The sequence below is a fragment of the Gavialis gangeticus genome, unplaced genomic scaffold (genome assembly GCF_001723915.1).
Source record: "Gavialis gangeticus isolate Ggan-Ray unplaced genomic scaffold, GavGan_comp1, whole genome shotgun sequence".
NCBI classification, from domain to species: Eukaryota; Metazoa; Chordata; order Crocodylia; family Gavialidae; genus Gavialis; species Gavialis gangeticus.
The window spans coordinates 89174630-89201848 of record NW_017729022.1 but is presented as its reverse complement, the minus strand read 5'-3'; the positions used below and the strand labels follow the sequence as shown (position 1 = coordinate 89201848).

The 27219-nt window shown below is 40.2% G+C and overlaps 1 protein-coding gene across 1 annotated transcript in view; it reads left to right on the top strand.

Moving 5' to 3' along the window:
• The window catches only part of SLC15A5 (solute carrier family 15 member 5), a 58134-nt gene extending 33647 nt beyond the window's left edge, over nucleotides 1–24487 (top strand). Inside the window, exons 6-9 of the mRNA XM_019515836.1 lie at nucleotides 7032–7220; nucleotides 12886–13017; nucleotides 22078–22186; nucleotides 24044–24487. Coding sequence (XP_019371381.1) covers nucleotides 7032–7220; nucleotides 12886–13017; nucleotides 22078–22186; nucleotides 24044–24191 — 578 coding nt within the window. The 3' untranslated portion in view covers nucleotides 24192–24487. The remainder of the gene's footprint in view (nucleotides 1–7031; nucleotides 7221–12885; nucleotides 13018–22077; nucleotides 22187–24043) is intronic.
• The last annotated feature ends 2732 nt before the right edge of the window (nucleotides 24488–27219 follow it).

Sequence of the window (27219 nt, the reverse complement as noted above, 5' to 3'; positions counted from 1 at the left end):
AAACCGGGGGCCCCCCCCCCCCCCTCCTTTTATCAGCCTGTTGTAGGATAATATCCAGGTTGTTTTTAAGGCTGAATATGGCTCTCCGATCCACAGGACTGAGGTTGTAATGTAGATATGTTGTTGCTTTTTGGCAATCTCAGAGTGGGCACAGAGGTGGAAACAGTTTTATATACAGACTCAGAGTGGGGCTGCAGCCCTCAAATAGCACAAGGAGGACAGCTCCTGGACTCCATGTATAGGTCTGGCCTGTGGAAGGTTGATCATTATATACCCTCTTGTGCTGGCTCCTTGTCATAGAAATATTCCTCAGTCTTGGCGGTGAGAAAAAGCCTTAAGTTCTCCATGCAAATGCATCGTATTGAGTTGCGCAGTATGCAGAAAGGATTGTACAAACACCTCAGCTGGGCTGAGAGTGTGGTTGATTATATTACCATGGTTTGTAGGATTGTTGTTGGAGCATGCAAGTTTGGGAAGTTTTACTTCCTTATTCCTTATTGTTAGTTCTGCAAGTCTGGTGTTGACCTATTCCTTTTGTCTGTACAGAACACTGATAAGGTGGTTTCTCAGTTTCTGGGAGAGTGTGAAACACAGCTTGATGGAATAGGTTGTGTGGTATGTAGAATGGAGTGGATTAGTCACCTGGAGTCCCTTGAAATTAATTTGCTTCTGTCTGGACAGCAAAAAGATATCTGAGCAAGTTTCTTGTGTAGTTTGCAGTCTATTTCATTCAGCTGAGTGTGGTGGCATACATGAGCAGAGAGTGATTTGACCATGTTAATCTAAATTCAGGCAGAAGGCAGGGTAGATATATATCTTTTATAGACTAGCTAAACAAGATATTTGAGGAAAGAAGAGCCAAACATGCAAAAGCAAGAAGAATCCTCAGGAAAAACTCCATGCTACATTCAGGAATGTTAGATATGGAATTCACATGTGGTAAGTGTGGGGGTCTGGAGAATAGGAGTGGGTGCAAAAACTACCCTGATCATTCCAGCAAACAACCTGGAATTTCTGAAGACTGTGGGCCTTTTCCCAAGCATGTCACATTTAACAATGATGGACCTTTCATCACTGGTGAAGCCTTGGTGCTGCAAAGCTTTATCAACCAAGCTTTGCACTGACATGAAGAAATGCCCATTTCTGTTGTTAAAGTCTTTGCACTGTGGGCAGGGACAGGCATATATCTCATTAAGAGCCTCTTACATTGCTTGGTGGTAACCCTATCTCTGCTGTAAATTGTCAGGCACATTCTGTACGTTGCCAAGCCTTGATATATCACAGCAGCACCTTCCTTGTAGCATCACAAATCTCTGATATCAGCTCTCCATAATAGTAACCCCAATAGTTGATCTATCAACTCCAGTTTAGTTATCTGCTGACAGCACCAACTGAGGCTTGTTGGGGTAGTTACAGAAATGTCTTTCCTCATGCTGAGAGGAACTGTTCGTCTGTAAAGACCCTGTATTGTTCCTCTGAGTGAATTCTGTCTGACACTCCGGGAAGGAGTCCTCAGCACATTGAAGTTCCACAGCTGTCAGTGGTCTTCCCAGTTCAACATAAATATCCTGCCCCTCCAGGCAGTGCTAGTTCCCCAGCCCAGAAATGGCACTCCATCTAATGAGCCGTTAGTCAATAATACCCACGGAAGTGATTGCTGTTTTGTTTTATCCACCTACTCCTGCACCTGCCATCATATCTTGGTGTCTCCAAACTGCTCTGAAGCGGCCGAGCCAAATCCAGACGGCTGCATAACTGCCAATACATATGCATTAAATCATGTTGTATTCATGACTTTTATGATTGTAGCACTTGGTATTATGTCATCCACGATGTCTGATGACAGTTCAAAACCACAAAATGACAAGTGAAATGTGGGATGCCAGAAGAGGCATCAGGAGACTTTGATTCAGTCTAAGTCCTAGAATTCATGTAGGTTGTTGTAGGCATCCCACAATGCACAGCATGAAAAATCTCAAAGCATAGAGCTGAGTGACAGAATGGGGCCCCAAATGCTGCTGTTATTTTGAACATGTTTGGAGCTGAGCGTATTCAGTAATTACAGGGGAAATACCAACATAAACCAGTGTGGTCACAGGTTGATAGCATTAATGTGCTGCTTGTGGAGTCCATAAATGAATCTTATATAACATCTTTCTATAGGCAGATCTTGAAGACACTGTGCCCTGATCTCCAAAATTTGGTCACTTTAATTGTAAGCCAAATGAATTGGGAGATAGAATTTAAGAAGAAAAATTAAAACAGGAATGGGAACTGTTTAAAATTATGTTATTAGATGCCCCTAAGTCCATCCTCTTTTTAAAAGTGTCTTCCATCAGCAAGGATGTGAAAATAGCTATAAATATCTATACATAAATGGGGGGGGAAAGAATTTGATTGTGACTAACATGAAACAGAAGTGGAGAACTGAGGAAAAGGTATACTGGTAGTAAGGTGACATGCGGAGAAATGTATGGCTAAAAAGAGTTAAGGAAAGCAAGGAGTTTCCTAGATATACTAGGTACAAAAGAACTCTTACAATTACTAAAAGGAAATGGTATCATGGTCAATAATAACAGAGAAAAGGATGGAGTGTTCAATAAATATTTCTGTTCTATGTATGAGACAAAGCCAAATGACACATTCATATATGGTATTAATTAAACTCTTTCTGTTCAGTTAACTAGGGAGGATTTTAAACAGCAACCATTAAAGCTAGACTTCTCTAAATCATCAGGTCCTAATAATGTACATCCAAGAGTTTATAAAAAGCTGGCTGAGAAGTTCTCTGGATCATTAATGCTGACTTTGTTGTTGGTTGTTTGTTTAATTAGTCTTGGAAGATAGGAAGTTCCAAAGAACTGGAAGAAAGCTAACGTGCTAATATCTAAAAAGGGTAAATGGGACAACCTGGGTAATTATAGACCTGTCAGCTTGACATCTCTTCTAGGCAAAATAATGGAACTGTTCGTCTAGGACTTGATTAATAAAGAATTAGACAGGATGGGGGGTAATGTAATTAATGCCAATCAACACAGGTTTATGAAAAATAGATCTTGTCAGAGTAACTTTGATAACTTCTTTTTGTTAAGATTAAAAGTGTGATAACTAACAAGATTGATGCCTACACTTCTGTAAAGCACTTGACTTGATACCACACGGAAGGTTTTACTAGAATGATGCACAATAAATGTAGCACATGTTAAAAAGCATTTAAAACTGCCTTACTCAGAGGTTCCAAAGGATATAAATAAGTGATCATAATCAACAGACTGCATTTCAAGTGGGGTCCTTAGGAAATCCATTCTTAGCCCTGTGATAGCTAACATATTTATCAATGACTTGGAAGAGAAGCAAAATCATTGTTCATGAAGTCTGAAGTGATGGAGTGAGAAATAATGAAGAAGCCACTGATACAGTGGCTTTGGGATAGTTTGGCAGCTGGGAGGCCAGGGGGCTGTGGGTGGGGGAACCAGCAAGGCTGGGGGTGGTAGTGAGGAGGGGAATTAGAGGCACAAGCAGGGCCAGGGGGCTGTGGGGGAGGAGTGAATATCTGTGTTCTTAAAAGGAGACCCATTTTTTTAATGGAATCAGATGGTTAATAGAATCAAATCACCATTTCCCAAAGTGATTCCAGTAAGAGGAATCCACTGTATTATGATTGTATTTGACAACAGTGCGGCTGCTACTGGGATGCTATGCCTACCTGAGTGTTCACTATTTCAAATGATGTTGATGAAACTGCAAAAGGCTTGGAGAAGAGCCTTGAGAATGATTAAAGGCTTAACCCCCCCGCCCCAATATAGCAAAAGATTCAAGACCTTCTATCTGCTCAGCTGACCAAAGATAAGTTTGAGGAATGATGTGATCACATTCTACAAGTACCTACACAGGGAAGGGAAAATTGATACTAGAGGCTCTTTAGTCTAGCATAAAAAGATTGAGCAAGGGCTAGTATTTTGAAAATTGAAGCTGAATAAAATCAGATTTGGAAATAAGGACTACATTTTATAATCCCTGGAGTAATTAACCACTGGGACAACTTACAAGGGCTGTAGTGGATTTTCCATCAATAGAAATGTTTAAGTAAAACTAGATATTATTTTCTTCTCTAAAAAATGTTCTACTTCAGAGAATCTGTTTGGGGAAGTCCTATCTCTAGCATTAGATAAAAAGTCGGACTAGATGATCATACAAGACAAAGCTTTGACTAAGCCTTCAAAGCCTGCCTTTCTGGAGAAGAATTAAAGTTAGGGGCGGGGGGGGGGGATTTAGATGTGGAGAAGAAGAACTAGGTCTTTGGCACCCTGCTTCATAGTCCTAACTTATATTTTTGATACAAGTAATATAATGGGGCATCCAGTGGTTAAATTAATGTGCATAAAGTGTTTTGAGACTTAGGTGGAAAAACACTATGAAGTACCAACTAATAATGTTTTCCTAACTGAAGCTTGTCAAATGCTAACATAAATTGTTACTTGGGGAATTTTTGACCCAATAGATTGTGAGAAGTTCCTTGGAGGCTTTCTACCTCTCCTTGATGTGATGCATCTGCTATAAAATGCTGTTGCATTCCCTCCTGTCATCAATTTTCAAACAGTAATTCATCCCTGTTCCTATTAAACACTAAAGGGATCTTAATCAACAGTAAAAGCCTCAGCTTCCAGAATTCAAATGTTTTTAAAAAAAAGTCTATTTCAAGTTTTAGAAATGCAGGAAAACTTCATGTTGCTGGGGAAATTTGATACAAGGATATACTGTAGAACATAATACTTTCTTTTTTGTTTATATTGAGAACCCTAGTCTTGAATTTTCTATTTCTGTTGTGTTAGCCTTGGCATATTATTTCACCATTTCAGATTAACTCTTTGAATATTTTACTATAATATTCTACAGCATGACTGTTTTTAAAATAAGGTGAAACTTCAATATGCAGTTCAGGTATATGGGCCCAGTAGGGAAAAGTAACTGAATTCTGGACACCTGAAATTTGTTGCCGAACACAGACACCTAAAACTAGAAAGCATTCCAAATACTTTGGCCTTAATATACGTCTGGTGGATACCACATTTCTTCATGTACACGTTACAAACATCCCAATAGTATAAGTGGATCATACAGTAATTGGTCTTAATGTGCTTCTACATTAGTTCCCAGTAGTTTTTCTGGGGCAATTCTAAGGCTCTAAACCCTATGTTCCTAAGGGACTGCCTTCTCCCTTGTGCCCTGTCACAATCCCTAAGGTCATCCCAGAGTAACATACTACAAGTATCAGTACATCAAGTCTGCCTGGTGAAAATGCATGGGAGATCATTCTTCCCAGTTAATTCTCAGCTCTGGAACTTCTTCCCTTTTGAGGCTCACCAGAGCCCAAGCCTGGATATCTTTCAGAAGCTTAGTAAGACCTTTCTATTGGGGGAAGGCATTTACCAAACAGCTAGGATGAGATGTTGTTTACAGGATCTCTGTCCATAACTTGGCATGCTAATTCCCTATTATATTGTTTTCCTTTTTGTATCACTTCCCTATTTTTAAGTTTTTCTGTTTTCTTACTGTAAGCTGCCCTGAGCCTTTGTTGAGGAAGGCAGTATACAAATCAAGTAAATAGTATCCTTCGTGCTGCAATTTAAGTCCATGGCATTTAAAATACACCAAATCAAAATGCCAGGATTTCACTGATCAGTTCATGTAAGGGATTATATAGCACAGTTGCTGTATAATCAGTGTTTTGGGCAATCCTTTGCAGTACTAAATTTACATTGTTAGATGGCAAGTGAAGAATGGGGCTTCACATGTTTAACCACTTGCATGTGTGGGACTCCATCTAGCAGTGAGTCATGAGCCTTCTGGTTATACTACTGGATATTCAGAGTGTGTAGAGGAGGCTACTGCAATTGTGTGATGTCCCATGAGCAAGTGCTTTGAACCATGAATGAAAATTGTACAGATCTGGAAACTTTCAAATCTGCATTACAGCTTTCATGTCATTTCTTCTCTGTCAAGTATAAAACTGAAGGGGATTCTTTACATCTGATCTCTAATTTTAAAAAGTTCTGCTTTTGCTCTCAGCAAGAACAAATATTCTTTAAGCAGGAGATGAGTTGGTTTTGTTCCCAGGACTGTGCAGACTCACCATGGCTTAATTTTAATCAGTATAGTATGAGAGGTATAAAGGGTGCAATCTTGTGTATGTGTGCACACGTGTGTGTGTGGCTAATGGTTTTTTCCTAATCCAGTGAAGGTTTCAGTCATTCAGTTCAATGACTAAGGTTGAGTTTCTACAAACCTAATAGTGTTCATGTCATTTTGTGAGAGTTTCAACATGCGCTACAGTTCAGAATTGGAGTCAAAGATATTAAACCCGCCTTTCTCAAATAAACCCGAACTACAAAAATCACTAATAATAGCTTGTTAATGAGAGTTTTAACATGTCTGAATGGGGCAAGCTGGGTCTCATACTCTTCCATGTTTAGTAAATGGGCTGGCAAAATATGGTGTGTGTACACCCCATAATCATACCATACCACTGTTCCCTTACTGCCTGTATGCTGGACTTTGAGAAGAATCCCCCTGTTTGTGGTAGTCTTCTCCTCTGAGACCCAGTCCCATCTTCACCTGTGTTTGACTCATGCTTATGTAACTCTGTTCCTGGAAGAACCCCTTTTAATTTGTAGCACCTTTACTTTTTTCAAATGCTACTTTAAAACCCACCTCATCAGAAAATCCTTTTTCTTTTTTACATTTTGTGACCCCATAGCTTTTCCTGTTTTCAGCTGTTGCCCCTTGCCTTATCTTATTGAGACTGTATGCTCCTCAAGAAAGAAAGTGCTTTTACCCTACTCTCTGACCTGCCATGCAAATATATCGCATTATATAGATTGCTAAGTTGAGAACCTATTTAAATGCATTTTGTTAAAATATTTTTAAACAAGGTGCAATCATACTTTTCAGTCTTTGCATTCTAAATATATTGCAGTCCTATAACTATGCTCTCGTTCAATAGCTTCACTTCATTTGTTCTGTTTACCTAGTTGCAGGTCATTTGACTGCTGCTCTCTCCTTGATTATTGCTGGCTTTTCTGAGATACACAGGAAACATTTTCCTCCAGTGGAACAGACTCTTTCAGGCCGAGTTCTTTTGGTTTCCTCCATGCCTTGTTTCCATCTGGCTCCTCAGTACATTTTACTTGGAGTGGCTGAAGCCCTGGTAACTCCCACCTGTAAGTAATGTAATCAATAATGTTAGAACATCCTGAATCCTATCACAGAATGACATAAATTCCACATGAACAATTCAAATAACTGTCCTATATATTTTTCCACTCCTGGCTCTCTTCCATAGACCTTCTGACCAGATCTATTCCTCACCTGCACTGAAGGAACTTAATTTTTCTTTTTTTGCTGTAGTTCACAATGCTCAATAATGTCCTGTACAATTTAGAGGAATAAAGAATTTGACAATCCTAGCCAGACCATTGGTTCATTAAGTCTAGTAATCAGTAGGTTCAGCAAAGCTGATAATTTGACTAGGCTAACTCTCCACCCCTTCCGTAATTTACCTTCCTACCTGTGCATTGGCACGCTGAACTCCATAGGTTTCTTTTATACTGAGAAGCAGGAGATTTGAATATCTGTATTGTTTTAGCTTGCACATCTGCAAATATGGTTAGTATTAAAAAAAAAGTATAAAACCCTCATTTTTAAACCCAGTTCAAATAATTGATTATATGACATCCTTACACAGTGAATTCCACAGCATGAATGTATTTGTTCCAAAACGTTTTCAGAAATATTCAGATATTATATAAGGTTTGGAAATAACTTGTATGTAACAACTACCATTCTCAGGTGCTAGAAAATGAGGGTCATGGTCTGTGACTAAAAAGGAATTTTTTTCTAGTTTTTATACTTAGCAGTTCCATAGCACCACTTCATCCAATAGATCTTAAGCACTTAACTAAGGCAGGTATACATGGTTTCTAGGTTACAGGCTAAGTACAACAGAAAACAGTGACCTTCACTACTTAGTTTAACAAAGAGAGGGTTAAGATGTGCCTGGATCATGGTCTACATGCACCTATCAGAGAGAAAAATATCTGGTCAGAGAGAGCTCTTTAATGTAGTACATTGAGGCATTAGAAGTTCCAGTTCTGGAAAATGAAAATAGGTAAATTCAGACTAGAAAGAAGGCTCAATTTTTTTAAGTGTGTGACTAATTAACCTTTAGAACAACTCACCAAGGGACATAATAAATGTTCCATTTTGTGAGTCTTTTTAAATCAAGGCTTCCATGTCTTTCTCTTGCCCTACCAGGAATGGCCTCGTGATTATTCTCTGGTCTGTGTTATGCAGAAAGTCAGATAACATAAGCATCATAATCTCTTGTGGTTTGAAGAAATATGAAGTGGGATTAAGACAGAAATGTTTAGAGGTGTACATTAATTCTGGGCATTTCAATTTTTGAGTGCTCAAGATGAGGGCTTGGTCTGATATGCTGAGTCCCTATGGCTCCTGGAGACATCAGTACTCCCATTAGACAATATATTTATGTCCTATACATTGTTTTGCTGCAAGAGAGTCTTGTGGTCTTGTCTCTTCTTACTTTTAACAGATTGATCTGTTGCCAGGCTGACTTCTCCATGTCAATTATGTTAAAAATCATATTTAAAAGACATTAATATGGCAAAAAGTAAAGGTCTTCAATTGAAGACATGCTAGCAAGTTTTCAGTCCATCCTGTGTACTACATGCAGAAGAGTACTTGTGGGATGTAGTCACATATTTAACTGCCCCAGTGCATATCCACCAGAGAACTGAATGAAAATTTCAGAGGTTTCTGAGATTTTGCAAACTTGATATTCATTAATTATTTTTTAACTTCCTAGGCTTTTTATAAAACACTGAAAAACCATTTGTTTAATGTTAAGGAAGCTTACCTTTGTTTCATCAAAGAAAGAGCTTCTATAGGGTGAAAGAGAATACATAAGCAGTTATAATATGTCTGCAACCTTATGATATATTCACACCCTAGTTTATCCTGCAATTACTTGTTCCTGTACCCATCTTCTAAGAGAGTATTTCTGTAGAAATGACTATACCAAGCAGCCCACAGTGGCCATTTTTATTCCAAGGTGCAGAAAAAGGAGTAAAATTAGGAAATGATTATTCCTTTGTTAAGGATGCAAATCCAGTGATTGTATTTACTGTGACTGCAATGCAGTTCAACATTTTCAGTGCTCTTCTAAATCCTACCATTTGCCCTCAGTGTTGCAAAGTTCAACCACTCTTACAACTAAACAAAGAAGCTGAGCTTAGATGTAAATTGGGTTGTAGGCTGCCAGTTTGATACAGTATTCCTGCTGGGATCAGGTTAATACAAGCCCTGAATCAGTTCAGTAGGAAAAAGAATTCTGCAAGGAATCCATGGCTACCTATAGCTTTATTTAGCAATAATTCTAAAAGTGTTGTTACAAATTAGTTCTATGTGGCAGTGCCATTAGGGTTATTTATAATCTCAGAGATTGTGTGGGGTAATTTCAGTTCCGCAAAGAAATATTGCTTGGTTGAGTATTTGTTGTTTGCTGGTTTATAACACGTTAAGTTCGTCAGATCTTTAAAATACTAAAGTATGTTTCAAATATTTTTGATAGTCATGGCTAAACACCTGAAAAGATGGAAAGCAAAAACTAGAGCAAAGATATATAGAAGCACTAAGAAGCATGCCCACCCCTTGCTCATAAATGCACACATGGCAAAATCTAAACTCAAGACAATGTAGCTACTTTAGAGGAAGGATCTAAGCTAGTTCACACTGGCCATCAGACTTGAGGGGTGGTGTTGTTTGTTTGTTTGTTGTTCCTCTCCAAAAACTTTGGGGTATACACAGTAGGGGGGAGGAGACTGCTCTGCTGCAGGATTATGCTGGAGGAAAGGGGGTGTTGGTAGCTCCTGAGCAAATAACAGCCTGGAGCAATTGCCTCTCCTAACCCTTCATATTTGTTCTTCTGTAAAATACTGTGCTTGCTTACTGTGACTGTTTTGTTAAAGAAACAGTTACCTGTTCTGCAGGGTCTGATGCAGTAACCATCTGTACTACGCCATGCTTTAGTACTTCCAAGTACTAAAGCACAGCGACATGTAAACACTCTTTCTGCCTGAGTGTTTCAAAGTACTTTGCAAATGATGAGACTCATAAAAATCAGCTCCATTAATTAAGGGATATATTGGGGATCACTTCACCCACTGAAGAAATGCAGTAGTCTCTATAGTGTAATGACGTAGCTGTTCAATAGCTCACAACAACACTGTGGCTAGGTACAGATACAGACATTCATAGTTTCATAGTTGGTAGGGTCGGAAGGGACCTGAGCAGAAGGCCTAAGGTGGAATCATTCTAAGTTGCACGGTTTTCTGTAAGCAGCGTAGTTTAGATCAGTAGTGAAGAGAACGTATGTTCACTCTTTAGTGGGGGGGAGAAAATCTTAGATCAGGTTCCACCAATTTTAAACCACTCTGTGTGCACCAAACTTCTGTTCTGTTATGGATATAAACTGGTTTCTGATCACTTACACCTGTAAAAGTGTAATGTCTGCATCTGATCTCTGGGAGAAGCTAAGAATGCAGTATGCAGTTGAAACAGCAGGAATATTTTAGGTAAGTGGGATGCAATCACCTGAACTGAATTTGGCTAGGATATATGCTTATTGCCTCTCTTCTTGGCTTAAAAGTGGGGGTGAGAGAGGTGGTTCCATTGAAGATCCTAGGGTTTGTCTACATTGTCTTTTCAGCATCACTGGACTTACTATTAAGTCCACTTGCTGTGAAGTCCCTGCCCACTCCCTCCTATTCTATGTGGGCCGACTTCCAGACATTGGGCCATTTAGCTGCTGTAGAAGGGCCCTAACATGCCAATAAGTGCTCTCAAGACAGAGTTTGAGAGAACTCTGTGGGTATGCTTAGCAGCACACTAAGGCAGATAGATGGTCTTATTTCCAGAATTTGGTATGGATGGAGCTGGGAGCAAGTAGGTCATGCTTCTTAGAGGCACTCTGGGGCTCGACATGAAGGCAGCGTACAACGCAAAAGTGTTTAGATTTAGGACATTGGCCTTATAATTTCTCAAACTACAGTCTTCCATTATAGTACACCCTGCACTTAATTGACCTTGTCTCCCCTCTCACATGGACATCCCCTTGACTCAATTCTACTTTCACTGCTGACTGCAGTAAAAGTGCCACTCAGACCTCAGTTTTTTAACCTAACTTCTTTGTTCAAAACCTTCATTTGCACTTGCCAATTAAAGATGGGGGGGGGATTTGAATAGTGATGATTCATGTAGCCAAATGTGAAACTAGGATCTCCTTTTAGCAGCTACCTAATCATGAATTCTTTCCATGAAGGTTGCCGCAATCTCCACTAAAGAATAAAGATGGGACAGGCTGAAAAGGAGAGACCTTGAGCTGATAAAACTGGATACAGAGGGACCTCAAAAACATATGATTAGGGAAACTAGAGACTTTAGCCACAGATGAAGAGTGACACCAAAGAGAACAAACAGCTAGGGAAGAAATCTAGGAAACAAATTCTAATAAGGCAGAAGTCTGTAACTAACAGAAAACAATCTGGTAGATGACTTCATCTTGCTTTTCATTATGAAAGTTAGTTTTGCTTAATGACAACAGTTTTTTCCCCCCGTATGCATCAAAGTGCAGGAGAAAGTAAGTCCCTCTTTTAAATTTGGCTAAATCACATGGGCTCACTTCCTGCACCCTTGTCATAATTAAATGTTAATAATATTACAAGCTTTCAGTTTGGTTTACTTGACTAGTTTTGTAGTTATTCTAGGTTTCAGATTAAAGGTACAACTACTTAAACATTGTAAAAACAAAAAATACAAGGCAGATGATCAGCTACCTACCAGTGGGCAGTGACTGCCTGTTAACACAACTTTTGGATTGGAAAGAATTCAGGTCACTGTTAGCCAAGATTTGCATTTGCATCAGACACATAGGTATTTCTAACACTCCCAATGCTCCTGGGAAGAGCTACTCTTGTGTATGCCCTGACCACCCACTCCTGCCCGTATGTACCAATCCCAGAAATGAGTGTGTAAAGCTGTTCCAGGGGTGCTACCCACTGCTATTATCACATCCATGGTTTTGAATTCTTTTACTTTCTCCTGCCTCTGATCACTGTGCTAGGAGCAGCAGGGTGAGCATTAAAACCCACAGTACCATTTCTGAGAGGCTGGAGGATCAGTGTTTACATTAGGGGTTTTGGGGATGCGAGTAAGGGAAAATAAAAAAAAAAATCCCAAAGAGGGATCTTTGCCCATCATCACTGGGAAAATTAATGAAGTTGGAAGACATTTAGAAAATATTAATATGTCACACACATTCAAACACCATTCCAAACACTAATCATAAGAGCCTTATCTACACTAGCACTCCCATTATTGCTAATGCTAACAGAGCTGGATTGCTGCTGGAGCCAAAAAAACCCTACTGTAGAGATGTTTCACTGTGCCTGTTTCCTGTGGCACTTACTTACCGTGTGAGGTTTTAGTCTAAGCTGTAAGAGATATTGAAATGGTTGGACAAAAAGTGCTATATACATGGAAAGTATTATTCTTAAGAGGTGACTGATTCAGGGCGCTATAACGTTCAGTTAAAGTAGCCTTAACTTAACTCAATGCCCCATTGAAGGGGTACATTCTAATAAGTACAGCTGCCTTCCATAGTAATCAGGTTGCAAAGTATATATGAATATGGTGAATGTAGGATTGGGTTTTTTTCTTTCCCAAGTAATTTCATTTCTATTTTACCTTTGTTCTGGCCAGTCCAGTGATGTTATTAACTTGTACAACTTGTAACTGTCTCTTGCAAAGATTCCCTGCTGTCATTCAGGCTTGTGCCAGATGGAATTCGAGGGATCTCCATGCATTTTTTGACCCTCTTCAATGGAGCTGGCTGTTTTATGGGAGCTTTCATTGTTCGGACAGCATATGCAGGCTCTCAAGGTAAGGAATGTGCTTGTGCTGTGTGCTTCTGAACACAGTTGTCTAATCCTATTGACTATTGATTTGGGGAAGCATGTAACAGCATACGAGTAGCTGCCAAAGTTTTATTGATTTGCTTTCACAATTAAGATAGAATTAAGATAGGAAATAGACTTGCAGCTGTATTCATCAAATTTTAATGAGTCATCTTACTTTTGATAGGTGGAGTAATTAGAGAATGCCATCTTGCGAGGAGCCCCATGCATTCTTTTCTGAAATCATGAAAAATAAATTGGCCATCAAGTATCCTTTACCCACTAGAATTTGCAGCACACATATACACACACCATCCACGTATACTTAGGAATAATTTAAATAGCTATGAAAATGTGTTCAGTACTTTAGAAGAGGGTCAGAAGGAAACATGAAAGATAGGTTTCTCAAATATGTATTTCCCTACCTCAATATAGGTTTGAGGGCAAGGAAAAACAGGTTAGCCTGACATTTTTCAGTGGTGGTCAGGGGATTTAGCCACAGAATCCCAGGTCCTTAGAGACTCTGATTCTCACTGATAGCAGTAAAACTTAGGAACCTAAAAACCTTTGATTTCAGCCATAGAGCCTCTAAAATTAATACGATAACTCTTAACTAAATGCTGCAAGCCTACATTGTGCCATCTTTAGTCAAGAATAGAACTTCACTCTGCAGGTATTTTTGTCAACCACAATTGGAAGCGTTTCATTTTTCATACACAACTTCTACCCAATATACCAATATTTTGCAACAAGATATTTTCCCAGAATTTCCATCCCACTCAGAAAAGTACAAAAATTCCCAGAGAAGCCATTCTCATTGTGTGTATGACCAAGTGTTGCAGATTGAACCAATATTTATTGTTAGTCTGAACTGCTGGATATTTCTCTGAGGTAGGATATGTTGCAGGGGGAATTTAGCAGGTAATTTTATTTTATTTTTTTCCTTTTTACCTGATGAGCTGTTATTAGATGCAGTTCTGTATGTAGGAGTTTTGTTTTATATGTACATTTAAAAAAATGGGAGTGCCTTAGAAGCTAGGTGCTCCTCTGTTTATACCTACAAAATACATGGTTACTGTGTTTGAAACAGTAAGTTCCCCACACTGCTTCATTTTCATAAACGTGGTCATTACCACCTTACACAAAATTACTCCTTGTTTACATTTTGCTGCTGCTGGATCTAATCAAAATAAACCTGTAATTTAAAATGGATAAAATTTTCAGAGCTGTATTGGGTTTAAGTTGCATTTCTTATAGACTTCATCTGGTGGACTGTGCAACCAAAAAGTGTATAGCAGTGAAAATATATGTCAGGAAATATTAATCCAGAGGTGGGCAAATATTTTAGCCAGAGGGCCACTTGGGGGTTAGTATCCCCCCCCTCACCCCAACAGCTCACCAAAATCCCTAAGAGACTCCCATGCATGACCAGGGGGCTGGGATGGGGCCACGGGTGGGAAGGGAGCAGCATCTGGGAATGGGATGGGCAAGTGGCGCCGGGACTGGGAGTGGGATCATAGGGCAGTAGTAGTGCGGGGCTGGGGCCCAGGGAAGAGCCATGATCTGCTCCTTGCTTACCCCTGCAATGGTTTCACAGGCAGGGGTGTGCAGGGAGTGGATCACAGCTCTGACCTGGGCCACAGCTTTGTGCTGTCATCACCCAGCAATCCTGGGGTCCCAGTGGAGACTGGCCAAGACCTGTATGGGCAGGGCACATGACTGGGTGGACAAAATAAGGATGCAGGTAAGTGAGGAGGCACTTCCAGAGCAGGCAGGGCCCTCCCTGGGATCAGGATCACTGAGCAGTGACAGCGAAGGGCCAGGGTCCAAGGCAGAACCATGATCCACTCCCTGTACGCCCCTGCCTGTTTTTCATTCATGGATCTGTTCCATGGCCAGGGCTGAGATTTTGCAGTGGTGACCACATGGTCCAGAGCTGGGGCAGAGCCACAATCCACTGCCTGCTTGGTCCTGGCCAGGGCATGTGAGCAGTGGATCACAGCTGTGCCCCTGTTTGTTTCGGTCCACACTGTTACCACTGCAAAATGCCAGCCCTGGAGCAGCTCCCTACCCTGCCTGCCCCTGGCTTAGTCACTTAAGTCTTTCATTTTTATAGGAGTTACATGGCTAAATCCCCTAGCTACCTTTGAAAAATCTCAATCCATGTTTTTGCATCCATCGTGGAAATTATCATTCCCATGAGTGAATGATGCACAGCTACTCCAGATGACTGCTCCACAAAGATAACTGTGGTTTTCAGAAGTGGGTCAGTTACAGTTTGCACTCAAAGGTTTGATTACTCAGAGATGAAGTCTTATCCAAACTTTGAGTATGAGAAACCATGGTGAGAAATTAAGGGAAAATCTCCTCAATGGAATCCTGTTGTCCTTGTCAGATATAAGACTTCCTTCATCTTCACGTGAGTAAGGTATTTCCAGTGTCTCAGGATTTCATTCTAAAATGAGCTTCATTGGAAGCTCTTCTACTACATCCTCTGTTCATCAAAACCAGTTTGCCTATTTCCAGTGACCACTGCTGGAATGATGCATGAACATTTACATTATCTTTAAACTCTTGAATCTTTTGTCACTACATATTTAACTGGGCACAGAAATGCTGCAGTATTTGCTCCTCACTTCAGCCAAATTTTGATGATGATCACCCATAAAATGGGCTAGGCTTGTTTATAAAAAGTGCAGACCTTTTGAGCTGAGGATAGAGTAATACTAGAAGATAGTGTTTTGCCTTGTTTCAAAGGGAAATGCTTTCAAAACTTACGTTGTGGTTCCATCATTGTTGTGCTGCTCTTTCTAGTAATAATGAAAACAAGGTCCCTTTTTCCATTCTATTTCATTTCATCTGCATGATTAGACTGGTTGTAGTAGGCCTTATACTCTGATGTAGTCCTTGGTCACTTTCCTTTGTGCTCATATTAATAAGTAACACAAGAAAAGTAGTCCTCTTTACTTAAAAAACAAACAAACAAAAAACCCTCTCCCCCACCCAAAAAAACCCCTTCAAAAACTTCCAGATCTCTGCCAGTGTGGCCTCCTTTAAATGTTAACAGCAATTCAGCCAGTGTCAGTTCACCAACATTGATGCCAGCCATTCCCCACTCCCTCAGAATTTTAAGCTCTATTTTTAAGGCAATCTACAGAAGTTTGTAAAACAACCAATAGATGAACAAGACCTGGGATTTGGGGAAAACACAACAGCTTGAAATGGATGTTTTTAAATCTACTTAATCAAAGAGCATTTAGATTGGGTTCTGATAACCAAACTTGTGCTCTGTTGCAATTAAGGGGTTGGCATGTAAATCGTGCTGTTGTAAATTGTGGCAAGGTTCATCATAAGAATGTTTTGCTACACAATGTGCCATAGGTCAGAATTACTGAAACCTAAACCTAAATTATTTTGGGGTCCCCTCATCCCTAATTTAGATGGAATCTAGACTCTTCTGAAGTCATTCAGGACATACATATTTTATCATCTTGGAGGATCTAATTATGTGAATTACACTGCTGGGCATGGAAGGTGTTGATTAAATTACTTAAACCTTTTTGGATCATGCTTCATGTCGCTAACTTACAGGATTTTATTGGCAAAGTTGATCATATATCAGTCACAGAGAGTCTAGGCTGCATTAATCATTTTTACGCATCTATGGAGGATGGTGTGAATATGATAAAATAAGACTTTTTGAAATCTGACGAGTGCAAACAGATGACGGGTGACAGTGATATTTTCAGTACAAGCTGGGAAACTGATTTCTTTTGGATCTTTTACCTCTCCTAACATTTTAATGGAAGAGATGCAAGACAAAACCTGTCCTCCTATGCTAATCACTTCAGAATAAGTTTCTCTATAAGTATTAATGTAAATATAGGATGGGAAAAGAGGGTCAGAATGTAGGAAATTGGCCCAGATTTTCTTTCTGCTGTAATCTTTGGTACCAATTTTCTCACATATGGGTTCTAACTTATTGTGTGATAATAAGTACCAAAATATGAAACAGCAAAAGGATGTTTCTTGCAGTCCAGATGGCAGTGTCCACTGATGCCTATTTAATAAATAACAATTGAAAGCAGTATGTACCGGGGTTTAAACTAGGGAGTAAATACATCCTATAACAAGATGAACTGACTGATGGAGATCTAAAGCTCTTAGATTTTAAATTTCAAGGTGAAGTACTAATGGTGATGTGGTTCTTTGTTGTTGTTGTTGTTTTTTCAAACGTATGGCCTTAGTAATAGGTTAGAAGTAAGTGTCCAGGATACTTACTTCACTTTACAAGAACAGCATCAACTTTTCTCTGTGCCCAAACAGATCTTCTGAATTCTGTTGGGATGATGTTATTATGGTCCTCTTTCTTCCTGGCCATTTTGCAGGCGCAAGTATCAGGTCATCCTTGAATTCAGGATAATCCAAGGACTACCTTATACCTGAGTTTTGCATAGAGTAGGAAGGCAACAAGCTCTCCTGTCCAACAGTCTTTACCTGTCTATATGCAGGGCCAGGCTCCATCTCTTCACTTTTATTTGTTTTTAAGTATGGCCTCCTACTACTGTATTATCTGAACTTCTTCCATAAATAATTCACCTAACCTAAAAGGAAACAATCCTTACAATATCAAGAGGTATCTTATTATGTTCAACAGTGTGAATTACCAGTTGAGAATTCTCATGTTGGAATAATCTAGGAAACAATGGAACTGTGTGGTGTGAGCCTAAAAAGGCCCCTGACAGACTTTGCAATTAAGGTACTGTTAACTTGTCAATTGTATGATAAATATTAACCCTGCCACATATTTAAGGAATTAATGGCAAGACAAAATGGGAAACCAGCCAGTAAAATAGTCCTCAAAATGTGTAACATTTTTGTGAGAGGTTTTCATCGTGCCTTAAATTGAACATGTGTAAGGGTAACCAGAGCTCACTGAAGTTTTCTGGTGCAGTCCTCGGTTTGGGGGCAACAGTCAGCTGTACCAGAGTGTTGAGCTGGCCCCTGTGTTCCCAGGACTGGAGCTGATGATCAGCTGATTGTTGCCTCAGCTCAGTTTGCTACAGGGGGAGCCTAGGATTATAATCCCAAACTCCCACTGAACTGGCAAATAGAAGTGGTCTGACTAAGATCTGATCCATGATCCCAAAATCGTGCTTTCTCCCATGTACATGTGGCATGGCAAGAGGCATGATTATTAGAATCAGGAATCAGATCCCATTGTGCCATTGAATGAACATGTACCAGAGGCCTAATTCCCAGTGAACAAGTAACTGCAGGACAACCCCCATGACTTCTACTTTTGTTGTCAACTCTAGTAGAAAAACCACAGATTAGCTCAACATGGACACATCGCTGGATCCAGGCATAGATACTGTAGGCCATCAGTGTCTAGGTTATTAGGTCACATTTTTCCTGTGATTTATAAGACACTTGGCTTTCACTTAAAATAAAAGTATAAACTAAAAACAAAAACAGTTATTAGATTATCTAGATTATCTGGGTTTAGAATAACATTTTTAAAATATAACATGACTGTAATTCATGGAGGGATGCCTGACTTTAGACAGTGTGAAACAACATCTTTTAGCAGGTGAGCTGCCCCTTGCTATTCAGTAGTTTTAGCTACAGTCCCATTGCTTTGAGAGTCCTAGAGACACACTGTAGTAAATGGCTTTGGCTGGTGCAAGTGGAAAAGGAATACACTGTAAAACTTGAACGTTTTTCTTTGTTTGGGGGCAGTGTTGTGGAAAATTCAGATTTTTCTCCAAAAAAACCCCTCCCAAAAGTTGTGTTTTGTTGTTCTTGTTCAAACCAGACACTTTCCATGGAAAATGTTTAGTTAAAGAATTTGTTTTCATTGAAATAAAACTTAAAAACCAATTTGACAGATTCAGACTGCTGCTAGTGCTGCATTGGTACTTTTCAACCAAGAAAGCCTCCTAATACAGTTGAGGACCTCCTTTTTAGCAGCCAAAGGAAGGAAAGGGAGCCTCACTTCTGCTCCCACTTTGAGTAGAGCTGGGGCTATGATCCAGGAGCAGAGCTGTAAAAAGTGAAGCCTTTTCCTGACTTGCCTAGGGATCCGGAGTATTTTATTTCAGCCCTGCAGATGCAACTTAATTTTTTTAATCTGTAAATTTAAACCTAATTCTAGGTTGAAAAAGTTTGTCTTGTTGTGCCTTTGTTGTATTGATGGTGACTTGCACTATGCTCTGCATGTGTCTACATGGGACAGTGTAGGGCTTCTGAGATAACTCAGGCACCAGAAGCAGTCAAAACCGTATTAGCCTGGTGCTCCACCTAGGCTGATTTGCCCTGCTCCTAATGCAGATATAGTATTTCTAGTATGTAGCTTAGCCCAGATTATCTCTAAGCAGTGCTGGGAGCTATCTTCTGAAGGCCTCATGGGAGATCTGGGTTTGGCTGGACTTGTCTATACTGCAGCAATGGCATGTCCTGGCATTAAGGGCTCTGTTCACACCCTGTCCACCTGAGTCTGCTGGTGTTCTCCAAAGCTGGGAAGTTCACTAGTGAGGCTGCTATGGGTTCATCCTCAAGGTCTGCTTGCAGGCCAACTGAAAGCTTGAAGGCTTGAGGAGGGGCACAGCAACCACACAGATGTGTTTCTGGTTTGGAGTATGTTTGCATATTCGGGTGGGCAGAGCATTTTGAGGCTCCGTCATCCCCTTGGTACCAGAAAACACCACTGCCATGATATAGACATGTTCACTGTGTTAAGCGCTATCCAAGATCAAAAGGGGAAAGTGGGGTGGGAGTGGGGAGAATGATCAAGTCACTTTTCTCTGGGTCTAAGTCACAGAGAAGGTTGGGGAAGTGTACAGAACGGATCCAGGTCTCAAGTCTTAGTCCAATATCCTATCTATTAGCTCATGCTGCGTGACAGTGTACTTTCCTTCATAAATAGAAGGCTTTTATCTCCAGCACTAATTATATGGTGCCAATCACCGGCACTAAAGCAATCTTGAGGTACTCAGTGTTTAGACTCTTCTTCTGGAAGCAACAGATTGTAATGCATAGAGGTAGAACAAGAGTCTTTTTTTTTTAATAATTCAGCAGTATTTTAAGTGCATATTTTCTGTTCAGAATCTATTGTAAACTGAGTTCCATTATGCAGCTCCTGCTGCTCATATAGTTAGACCAGCAGATGTAAATAATCTAACAGACAGTGTGAACTCTGCTTTGACAAGCTGTAGTACAGAACCCCATGCTTGCTTTCCCTTTTATCAGATGCACAGTCTCTCTTCTTGAGTTCTGTCGGCCACTGGGGGATGTAAAATGAAAAACTGCCTGATTGTGAATTATGACAGTAAAAGTTTATAAGCCACTAAAATGAAGTTATAGTACCTAGGAGCTCAGTCAACTGACAATGTTAAATGATACATTTTAAAACTAGTTCTGAGATAATGCTCTGAAGAGAACCACGCATGCTGAGGTGAGGTGGTGCTGTTCCGTGACAGACACAGGTATCACTCTGTGAACAAAAGTCTGGGGGAGAAATCATAGAAAACTGCTCTACTGATTACAGTTGCTCCCTATTGATTCAGAGAGATCGAAGAGTGACTGCTTATTTGGAGAGAGAGGTATTTACTACCCTTAGGCACAAATGAAAGTGTATGAGGATGAAAGAGAAAAGCATGGATCCTTTTTCTTTTTTATTCTTTTCACTGGCCACTCTCCTGAGCTGTACAGTTGTTTCCTCTCTTTTCTCTTTCTAATTAGACTAAGCAGCTCTTGCAAACCACCCTAGAATGCCAATAGATACTAAGGTCAATTAAGGCCATTAGGCTCCTACAGTAGAGCAATAAAAGGAAAGGTTATTTCTCCCTCCCTCCCCCTTTCCCTTTAAGCAAAGACCTGTGGAGAGTATTTGCTTCATAAAGCTAAAGGATTTCACAGAGACTTGGGAGAGTACAGAAAGGTGCTTTTCTCCTCCCCTTGCAAATAAATAGGCTATGCTCCTAATTAGAAGGACTTGATGCTGTCCTGTAGAGCTTTGTTGTGTTCTAGTTCTTCTGTCACTCCTTGTTTCATTTTGTTTTTGTGTTTGCCATGTTTGATCATCCCTCAAGGACTGAACTGCTCAAAATCCATCTTAACTGATGTCTGGCTTCCCCCTGCGCACCCTAATCTCTACAGTGGCCACATACCATAGGAAATCTATTCCTGCACTTTGATGTACATGATACATCTTGTGGGAAGAAGAAAACTATTAAAATAAAGAAGTAATGAAGCTAAACACTGTGCGGGTAGGAGGGAAGACTGTGGGCTTCATGTGTGGTACTGCACTTGACTGGATGGAATTTGAACTGCTGAAATGTCATTGGCACACTGTTGCCAAACTCTCAAGGGGAAGAGTGCTTGTGCTTTCAGAGCCCTGGGCAATGCATCAGGAAGGTTGCTCCAAGGTCACTTCTCTACTCATTCTTGAGCCCTTGATTGAGGTTTTATCCAATAAGGATACAATGAAATATTGAATAGCTGCTCAATCAGTGAGCAGCATCTAGCTTGTATAGTGTACCCAGTGATGCAGGAGATCTGCAGGGGAAGAAAAACAGCATGTAAATAGGTAGTGAAAGGCTCTATGTTTCTCTATTTTGCACAACAGGTCTGCCTGGAGGCACCTTCTGGAATATCATAAATTGTGAGTGCATACTATTGCAATTTTAATGTAGTTATTATAGATACAACACACACAAGAGATGATTACAAAGGATAGGGTGCTAAATGAAACCCAGGGTTCTATATCCTGTTCCACCTCAGATCTTGGGAAAATTGTTTAGTTTGGCTATGACTGGTTCCTTGTCATTTAACACTGAGATAACAGATACGTTAAAGAGCGGGGGTTGCTCAGATATTGTCGTAATGGAGGCCAGGTAAGTATCAACACGAGTTCCAAACAATCATCATTGTTGTGGTATCTCCTTGGTCTTACACAAGCATATCTTTCAGCAACTGTTTACATGATCTATATCTTGGCCAAGCAAAAAACTCACTTGTCTTCAAATGTCTGCTTCAACAACAGGTATTTGGTTCCCACACTTACTGCATGAAGGTAAATTGGAAAGGTTCTTCTTCTTTTTGGCTTCCTTAATGATGGTGAATACCTTGGGGTTCTGGACCATTTCGCATCGGTAAGAACAAAAGAACTGATTCTCCTTTATGAGTATGTGTAGGATCTCTCATTAAAATTACAAATTAGATTTCAGTTTGTGTTATGGCTTTAGTAATCATCCAGTCCTCTACCGTGCCATAGTTCAGGAGTGTCCATCTCCCCCTTGAAAAGAAGCAGCTTGAAAGTAGCTTGACTGAGGCAATAAAATTAAAAACTAAATAGATATAGTTTGCCCCAATTATGAAAGTTCTTTAACCATACCTACAGCCATCCATTCCCATACCTGCAAAATGTGGCTAATGGTACTGATGTCCTATAAAAGCAGGGAATGGCAGTCCAGTGTTCACAGCCACTTTTGGATGAAGAGACACTGAACTGGTTGCAGGTTACTGAGCAGCCACCTTCAGTCTCTAGTATCTTGATGAAGCTTGCAGTGTAGAAGAAACACTTTATTATTTACAGGAATTTATGTAAGTAACTAAGAAATAACAATCCTGCTATTGCCTGTCTAGGACCTAGCTTTGTTCCTGTCCTGCTGCCTCACCCAGATTATCTCCTGGAATCCCATACTTCCTGGATACATAGAAGGCATATCCCCATGAGTGGGAATGTGTTTTCCCCTGGGGACAAGTAGCAGTGGCACAACCTTGTGCCGCTGCTCTTCATTCCTAGCGAACGCCCTATGCTAAGTGCATTCTGGCACAGGACACATTGCCCCAGGTGGGATAGGGGAGGCTGGGGTAGTAGCCTTACTTGGGGTCCGGGGGCCTCTGGAAGTTGTAGTCACAGCAGGGAGCCTGACCGGCAACTGGAGTGTGGCTCCAGTCAGCCAGGCCCTGGTTTTGGGCAGTGGGTGCTGCTGCCACATGAACCCACTCTGCTTCTTTTAGGCATGGGGTTTTTTTGACCCCAGAATCTCCTGGAGTTAAACTCCCTCCACCCATGCTGCAAAGTAGCAGTGCAAGGAATGCCTGCATGTGTGGCATGTGTAGTATGTGGCACTGCAGATGTCTGTGACGCTGCCTACTACACATCCGTGCTTGTCTGGACATACCCAGAGTGTCCAGGTGGGCTTGCTCTGTCACACAGTTGGCCATAGATTTTTTTTCCTACATTCTGCCTTCCAAAAATAGGTGTACACTTTATTTTTGGGCATGCAGTTTGTGAGAAAATATGGTAATCCAATTCTGAATTAATCCCAGGAAACAGTAATATCTAGTTCCTAATGTAGGGCATCTATTCTGGATACTATCTCCAGTTCTAGCCACAAATAGATACTTTTCTCCTATGCTTACCTCCATTTTGGCCTCTGAAATGGGATGTTAATAAAAAAAAATATAACTAGGATGGGATAATGATATTCATATTTTGCTAAAGTGTTTTGATAATGGCCTAGAAGACAGTTTCATGCAATTTCAAAAGCTTGACCTTTGAAATGAAATGTTGTTTTGAAATAAAAAATTGAACTATTTTTTTATTTTAAAAAATGGGTTTAAACTCCTGGGCAACAAAAGAAATGTGTCATTTTAAACTGAAATGAAACTGTAAGACCCAGAATGATTTTGGTTTTCTGTTTTTCACTTTTTTATGTGAAAATCTTGGGGGGAAATGTTTAGGGTCAATGCTAAATACATTTATTTTTATTTTCAGCTTGGCTGCTGAACAGAAAAGTTAATAATTTTTCACAACATGGCTTTGAAAGACCCATAAGGTCTGTACAAAGGTCCTTGTCGTTATCCCAATTTAACAGACAGGGAAACTGAGGAAAGGCAAGGGTAGCAATTAACCAGTTTCTGAGTAAATCCTAAACAGTCTCATTTTATTTATTTCTGCCCCCCCATCCTCTATTCCCTCCCTTATCTCCCATTCACCACAGATACAGCAATCTACATCAAGAATATGCCAAAGGGTTCAGAGGAAGTAGTCTGCAAGAGAAACTTCTGCAGCATGAGAAGAATCTCAAATTTTATGGCAGTGTCCTAGAAACTACTTCTACTTTGTCTCCTGTGGAGACACTCCTGTAATATTTTTACACTTAAATGGAAGACATAGCATTAGGGTGCTCTTCTGTAGTAAGGCATCTGGTATTTTTTTAAAAATGAAACTGCCTATGTATTTGATGTACCTAAGCAGTACTGCTGATTTTGTTAGTTATATGATGTTTTTACCAGGTATCACAGATAAGCACAACTGCTGGGGCTTTATCCTATAAGTGTTATGTTGGTGTAACTCCCATTGTAACCAATGAGAGTTTCATGAGAAGAGTGGCTGTAGGATAAAACTTTTTAATTAGTAAGGGATTATGTAATAATGTGTTATATGTTTGTATTCAGCAATAGCTTGAACTGAATAAAGAAACATATAAAATTGTTTAGCAAATTACTGAGCAACATGACTAATGATTTTTTTAAAAATCTTGTTAGGAGTCAGTGTTCCTGATGCTGGTTTGAATTTGCAATCAAGAGATCTGGATTCTACCTTTGGCTCTGCTATTGGGCCATTGAAAGACTATGAGCAAATCACTTTCTCTCTCTTTACCACAGTTCTCCCACCTGCAAAAAGGCGATAATGGTACTGATGTCCTCTGAAAATCATTTCGGGCATGTCTACACATGTGCTTTAAAGCGCAGTAGCCTGTTCTACTGCACATTAAAGCAGTGCATAAAATGTGCTATTATGCTAATATGCAGTAGAATAGGCTACTGTGCATTAATTATCACCTAAAAAGCTTGTGCTTACACTACTGCACATTAGGGCAGCCTAATGTGCTTTAATATAGTACCTCACATTGAAGGTACTAAATTTAATGCACATTAGGAAAAGTGCATTAATGCATGTGCAGACATGCCCAATTTGAGATCTACTGAAGAAGTGCTACATAAGAGTTGAGCAGAACTACAGTTAATGAAATAACCTCAAAATACCTCCCTAATCAAATGTATATACTAGAAGCACTCCAGATAGATTTTTAGGGGGTTGTTAAACAACTGTTGTACCCCCAAAAATGCTATGAAAAAATGTGGGGTAGGTTTTTAACATAAGCAAGCTATATTGAAATGAAGTCACTAAGGATATGTAGATAAGGAGATAGCAGCCAACCTTGGAATTTGACAAATAAACATTGGGATTATTAAGCATTCCCATGTTAGAAATATAATGGGACACCCTAAGTAGCTTCAAACCTTTTTCAAATCTCATGGAGACCATTCAGCTGCCTGATATTCTCTCCCTCAAATACCATGTTATAAAGTCGCTAAGAAGGAATGGCATGCTACATTCTGAAAAGCAGTAGGTTTCTCGCATCCAAGAACAGCTCAGGACTGGCCTTCTTTAACTAGTGGGAATTGATTTAATTCTGCAGAAAATCAATAGTATTTCTAACTTTCAAACCTGTTTGTCAGGATTCATCTTACACTAGTTTGGTTGATTGAATCCACTACTACTTGGAAGCTGGTCCAGACTTTCACCAGTTCAATGCTTAGACCAAGTTTCTTAATGAAAAACAAAACAAATTTTATTGGATATGAAGCAAGAATTTTTGTAGGTAATATTTTTTATTGGACCAACTACATGCCTGGAATAGATATAGACAAATATTCAAATACAAGACATTCTTCAGCTGAGGGCTTGTCTAAGTCTATCCTAACCATGCAGTTGGTCCTATAACATACATCACTGACAAAAATCCTCATCTCTCACATTTTCTGGACCATCACCACTGTTATAAAACTCCAACATTTGAAAGTGAAAGAAAAATCTCCAAAATAAAAAACTTCTTTTACCTCAATGCGACCTGTTTCCTAAACACTTCAAATCTTGGGTCCATCAAATCCTAGAAATATACAACATCCACATGCTTTTGTTTTTGGATCAGCATAATAAACAGATTATTTCACTATGATAATGGAAGGAATAAAATGGCATTCCAGTGTACTACACCAGCCTAGTAATTGTGATCCTGTACCTAGAAACTATTCACCTTCTACTAATAGAAAACAAAATTGTTTTGTTGGATGGCAGAAGCCTGTGGTTTTGGTTCTCAAAAGTTGCAGCCAGAAATGACATTTTGTACCCAATCTGGCCCCTGAAAGTGCTCTACAACTGTGACCTAACACAAGTGCACAGCTGCAGAGCACATTAAAAGGGCCTGATCCTGCAACAATCAGAACCCTCATTACATTACGTGAGGGTCCAGATGGAGGTGCTCCAAAGCAGAGCACCTTCATTAACTTCCGTCCTCATTCACCAGGAGCAGGGCTTGGCTAACACAATCCAGTCCTGCTCCCAGCACTGTTTTCAGAATGGGAGGAGGAGAAGGGAGTGGAAGGAACTCGTTCTGGGGGTTGCCCAGCAGACACCTGAGGGTGGGACAGGTAGATTGGAGCCTCCCTGCCTTTTTGGGGGCTCCAATCCACACCCTCCCACCACCCCTGCACAGACTTGGGAAAACCCAGAATAGACCCCCCCTTCCATCCTGAGACAGCACCAGGGGCTGGGAGAAGAAGTTGCAGAGATGCAGCCTCTCTCCCTGGATCAGCTCCAAAATGGAGCTCAAGCCCCCACCCTCCCATCCCAATAGCTAACATCTGTTGGGTTGGGAGGATCGGTGTAACTCATGGCACTTTCTGTGAAGCACCATGAGCTAGACTAGGGGGCTGCACTTCTGTCTGTACCTAAAGCCTGCATGATGACATGGTGACTATGTTTATGCCTTTATAATCTGTTATATACCCAAAGGGATAGACTTCTATCTTTATGCAAGCACTTCATGACAAGTAAAAGTCTGTCTGGCAATACAAAATGCATTGCAGCTACAATTATCAAACCATCTGGTGTGTACCTTTCCTGCTTCTCCATTCAAGGGGAAGAGTGTTAACGAACTCCCTGCAAAGGGAGAAATGCCTGCTCAAACAGCAAAGGCTGTTAATCATGGAGAGAGAAAAAAGCAGCTGGACCTCATTAAGGGAGGGGTATTGAAGGATATGGGCTTTAAGGGGGGGAGGAGGGGCCTTTGCACCCAGGTGAAGCTCATTAGCATTCTAGTTACTGGCA